The 5,941-nt window shown below is 32.9% G+C and overlaps 1 protein-coding gene across 1 annotated transcript; it reads left to right on the top strand.

The window, feature by feature from the left end:
- Positions 1–1,640: 1,640 nt before the first annotated feature.
- Positions 1,641–2,965, top strand: LOC111397797 (probable leucine-rich repeat receptor-like protein kinase At1g35710). The gene is made up of 3 exons (XM_023024775.1): positions 1,641–1,756; positions 1,829–1,959; positions 2,118–2,965. Exons 1-3 carry the CDS (start codon positions 1,641–1,643, stop codon positions 2,963–2,965), a joined length of 1,095 nt encoding a protein of 364 aa, XP_022880543.1.
- The last annotated feature ends 2,976 nt before the right edge of the window (positions 2,966–5,941 follow it).

The following is a 5,941-nucleotide window of genomic DNA, read 5'->3' as shown; positions in this document are numbered from 1 at the left end:
TTAGGGGGTTTGATAAGTGTGTTTTTGCACGCTTATTTAGGTCACAAACATGACTTAATTACGAGTAAAATAATTGAGTTGTGACTTAATTTCATTACATTTGTGAATTGTAGGTAACACCGATGAACATGGTGAAATACATGAGAAAAGACGCGAAAAAGGACTAAAATGACACAAAGTGAAAGTTCAAGGACCAAGGTGCAATTACCCAAAAGTTGACCCGATGAATAAATCAAGGAATTGGTTGAACCAAATGCCAATTGATAATGCCTTGGGATGATGGAATGGAAAGAGTGAAGAAAAGAGGCTTAGAAGTGAAAGATTCAAGTAAAGGGACTAAATTGAAGTTTTTGGAAGTTGAAGTCTACCAAGCGGTCGCATGGCAGAACTCTCGTACTGCTGCACGAAGGGATGCAGAGAATTTAATTGGAAATATGGAATAACCATGCGGCTGTATGGATTAAAACCATGCGGTCGCATGGCTATTTGTATGATACGAAATTTTCTTTTCTTAGACGATTAAAACTACTTTGGTAACCTAATATTCACGGGATATAAATATCAAAAACAGTCCAGAGACGACCACAACGCATTGGGAGGGAGTAAAACACATCTTGAAGAAGCTTTGGAGCGCAAGAACGAAGATTGGCTATTGGAATTTCAAGATTTCTTCAAGTTTTTGAATCTGATGATGCTTATTACTCAAAACTTGATGTATTTTCTTATTTTAATCATGCTAGGCTAGATTTTTATTATGCTAGGAGATCGATGAACCATGTGATTTGAATTTTAATATCCTCATTTTGCAATTTGATGTTAAGACACAATTTTTATTATTTTGAATGATTTATATGCAATTAATGTTTCTGTAATTAAGGGCTCATAATTGTGTGAATTTAAGTGATTTAATCTTGCATTCGAGAGAATTGGAATAGATTTGACATAATATAAATCATCATAGGGTCCGATAGTGGATAGAAATATATCGCTATGCCCTACGTGAATCTTTAAGTGTTCATAAAACCGCATGCATTTTTACATATGCTCGTCATAGAAATATAGGCCGGTGGTATGTAGAAATAGATTTGATACATCTCGAGAGAGAGTATTGGATAGACTTAGGAACATTGATTCGTCACAATTGAAGTGTGTTGTCATATTGTGAAACTAGGGTTTAAAGTGATACTTGCATGGGAAATCGTGATCCTAGCGTATTTAATTTCTGTTAAATATAACAACGTGCCTTCTCAACATTTAGTTTTATTCTAGTGTGTTAAAATATTGCTTTGAGTTTTAATTTCAATTTACTCATTAAATTTGCGTAATTATGGTTTCTTTTTGAAATTAGAGTTTTAATTAGGTCCATCTCCACTTTGACAATCCAATTTCGGTTAAGGCTACGTTAGATAAAATTTGAACTAATCAATCTTTGTGGGACGTTATTCGGACTCATTGAATCCACTTTATTACTTGTTAACGAACAGTACACTTGTAGTGGTTTAAAATCGAAAGAAATAATTTTGCGAACAGTTTTCATTGGCTTGCCAGCGTATTTGTCACATCATCTTTTTCTTCTCTCATATTTACCACAGTTATAAAAGAAGAAAGGGAAAACGGTAATGAAACCCAGAACAATAAGCATGGAACCATTTAAAAAAGCCTTTGTTTTCCTTCTTCACACTTTCCTTTTAACTTCACTTCCATTTGCACTGAACATTGTATTATCTAAGAAAACGGAAGCAGAGGCTCTTGTAAGGTAGAAGAACAGCTTATCATCTCATGATTCTCTTTATTCATAGGCCTTCAATAATATCACAAATCTGTGTAGTTGGAAAGGGGTTGTATGCAACACCGAGGTGTCATTTTATGAGATATACTTGCCAGGTGTCGGCCTTCATGGCACACTTGACCAACTCGAATTTTCTTCATTTCCAAATCACACAAGTCTTGAACTCTGTTGTAATCATTTGGGTTGATTCCCCATCAAACTAGTGATCTTCAAAACCTAATTTATCTTGATTTGTCGTTTAACTCCTTTATTAGTGAAATTCTAGACTCATTATTTACCAGTCTGGGAAAGCTCGAATATCTGAACCTTCTTGATAACTCATTTTAAGGCTCCTTGCTATCAATTCTTACTAAGCTGATGAAATTGAAAGGTATTGGGTTAGCCTCGAACAACTTCTTTGGTTCAATTCCAAATATTTTTGGCTCGATGCCAAATCTGGAAATCCTTGAACTAAATTCATTCGAAGAAAAGATCCCATCTTCTTTAGGCAAACATGGGAATCTTCAATACCTTGGTCTCTCAATTGATAGCCTACTCAATTCCACAATTCCTTTTGAGCTTGGCCTTTGCACAAACCTTACCCAATTGATTTTAAGTGAGAGTTCACTTACAGGATCCTTGCCTTTATCCTTGACCAATCTAACCAAATTATCTGTTTTGGTTATCATTGATAGTAATCTTTGTGGTCACATCCTGCCTTATTTTTTCACAAATTGGACCCAGTTAACAATTTTGTGGATTCATAACAATTCTTTCTCTGGGGAAATACCATTTGAAATCGGTTTGTTGACAAATCTCAATTTTCTTAATTTGAATGGTAATAGATTTTTCGGCTATATCCCACAAACGATAGGAAGCTTGCAAAACTTGTTATACCTAGACCTTTTAGTCAACTTGCTTTCAAATCAAATACCTCCAACGATTGGAAATTTAACAGAACTTAGGTCTATAGATATTTCCTCCAACCATCTCACAGGTATGATTTCACTTGAGGTTGGACATTTGAAGTCACTCGTGGCTCTGGATCTAAGTATGAAGCAATTAAGTGGGCAGTTGCCCAAAAACGTCTCTAAACTTGGTAAAGGATTGCGAGTTTTGAATTTGAACAATAATAATTTTCATGACACCATTCCCAAAATATTTCCAAAGGGATGTGAACTGCAGTATTTGGACTGATATGGAAATCAACTAAGTGAGACATTACCACTGTCATCAGTCAATTGTAGGATGCTTGAAGTACTTGATATTGGAAACAATAACATAAGTAGCCCATTCCCCTTATCGGCAAATCCACCAATAAGCATTGTTTGAAAATTTATTTCGTGTGGTCGTGGATATTGGAAACAATAAAATAAGGATCGTCTCAAAATTTAATGTTTGGAATCAATTCAATGTTAGGCAAATCCACGACCACACGAAATAAAACATAGAATTTGACTAACTTCTAACTTCCTTTTAGGATTAATTCTAGAATCTGAATTTGTATATGTATTGGGTTTTACCTTTTTTTTTTTTTTTTTTTTTTTTTTTAAATATTTCTTGTTTTTCGGATTATCTGCACTGAAATTACAGTAAAATCAAAAGTATCCCCAAATTTTGCCTAAAAATTTCAAGAAATTGTTTTTTTTTTTTTTTTGATTTTACAAGTGTGTGAATCTGTATGCATGTCTATATATAATTTTCTTTTGATTGAAATTTTGGTATTTTGAAGAAGTCAAGAATATGGGTTTTTGCGTCCACAGTTGAATCTTGATTGCCTAAATTTTAGGAAGAATTCATATTGTTTTAGCCAAGTGAATCATAGAATTTTCATGGAATTTGCTTGTGAAACCCATAATCTCCCATGCCATTTGAAACCCACAATCTGCCATGGAAGTCATCGCAAGGAAAAAAATAAATAAAAAATTCTGGGTTTTTCTCCAAAAATGGGCTGAATGGGTGGAGACGGGGGCTCTTATTGTAATTAATCAAGTCTAAAGCCCCCTGTTGCAATAATCATTCAAGGGTCAATTTACAATTTTAAAAGAAGGGCATTTTTAGCAATTTGAGAATTTTGGAGGGTCTATTTGTAATTTGAATCAGGGCCATCTTGCAAATTTCTATATTGTTTGGAATTTGAATTTGTAAAGGGGTTTTAAGTTTTTTTTTTAATGATTTGACCCCAAAAATTTTAATTTAGACCCAATTAAATTTTAAAATTGACCCGATTTAAATTTTATTATTGACCCGTTTAAAATTATATCAAATAAATAAATAAAATAAATAAATTGATGACTTTTACGTTCTCATTAAAATATTTGTGTATTTAAATGCTGATATGATTTGTGCGCTTAAATTTTATCTCAAATATATATATATATTGAAATTTTGTTGCCAGTTTCGTCTCTTAATCACATATGAATTTTTGCCTTTCATCGATTGACAATTATGATTTGTTGCATAATTATTGTTGTACGATTGCATTTTTCATGGATTTTTGAGACGATCCTTATTTTCCTACAAAGAGAAATATTTTAACATAAAAATGGGTGGTAATTGTCAAAGTGGCATACTCATTATTATTTATTCGATTTTCTCTACAAGAAAATATATATTTTGCATAACAATTTTGATTTATTGCATATAATATCTTGCCCAAAGGTGTTATTATTGTGATATTTTTGGAAGATGGCATGAGGTGGTTAACGAGCTTAATTTGGTCTAGGAATTTCCTTCTGTCCAAAGGTGTTGGTGTTTCGAAAACCAATGTAATTTTATAAACTAGCTACATGATGTGTTTTAGGATTACCTATAGCATGTTCTATTGTTGGCCCAAAGGTAACTTTATGATGATGTATCTAGGCTCTTACCGTAATGAGATTCATATGCTTTTAATTTAATTACGGATTATCTAATTAATAGCCCATGTTAATTCATTGGATATTTTATCATCCACTTAACTGTATGCATTATGTTTGGATGATATTTTATGTTTCCACCATTTATAATACCTCATCTCTTTTGAGTCAATTGTTCACCATTGAAACCTTGACTGAAAATAATTATGTGAGATGGAAACGAGATATAGAGATAGCACTTGGTCTTTTGCGCTAGGATTTTGCAATGGAGAAAAATGTTTGAGAGACCTATAGATAAGAGCACTGTTGAATATGTAGCCGAGTATGAAAAGTGGGAAAGAGTTAATAAGCATTGTTTGAAAATTATTAAGCGTTCTATATCAGATTCCATTATGGGTGCTATCCCAGATAATGAAAATGCCAAAAGTTTTACGGATGTCATAGGAGAGAAATTTATAGAGTCTGATAAAGTCGAAATTGAGGATCCGATGGACAAATTGATGAATATGAGATATGATGGTACAAGTAGAATTAGAGAGCACGTTATGAAGATGATAAATATATCTTCTAAGTTGAATGCTCTTGACATTCCCATTATAGAACATTTTCTAGTCTATCATATTTTAAATAGCTTTCCTAGCCAGTTCAATCAGTTTAAGGTTGCTTATAATGCTCAACGAGATAAATGGGATTTAAATGACCTTATTGTAGTGTGTGCCCAAAAGGAGTATCGGATGCAGCGTGAGACTGTTAAAACAGTGCAATTAGCTTTTTAGCCATCATAAAACAAGGGGTCTTTGTATAACCATAAGTCTAAGTTGCGTAAGCGTAATAAGTCCTGCTAAAATTAGTAGAATAAAAATTTTAGTGGTCCCAAAGGAACTATAACGAAAAATGATCAATGCAAGTTCTGCAACAAAAGAAAAGGGCTTTAATCCATGAATTATCCTCTATGTTGTGGTATAAGCGATTATGTCACATTTCAAGTGATAGAAAAGTTGATATTCTTTCCTCTCTAGACTTCTCTAACTTTGACACATGTGTGGATTGTATAAAAGGAAAGCTAACTAAGTTTACAAGGAAGGGTTCCACTAGGAGTGATAGTATTTTTGGACTTTATATATACTGATATTAGTGGACGTTTGCCTTCCACCATATGTGGGAACAAATATTTCATAACTTTTATTGATAATTTCTCATGACATGGATATGTTTACCTGATTAATGATAAATCTCATGCGCTTTAAAAATAAAAAAATTTTAAGCTGGAAATAGAGAAACAATGTGGAAAAAATATTAAGCTTGTAAGGTCTAA

The sequence above is a fragment of the Olea europaea genome, chromosome 7 (genome assembly GCF_002742605.1).
Source record: "Olea europaea var. sylvestris chromosome 7, O_europaea_v1, whole genome shotgun sequence".
NCBI lineage: Eukaryota > Viridiplantae > Streptophyta > Magnoliopsida > Lamiales > Oleaceae > Olea > Olea europaea.
This window is presented reverse-complemented; position numbering and strand designations above follow the sequence as displayed.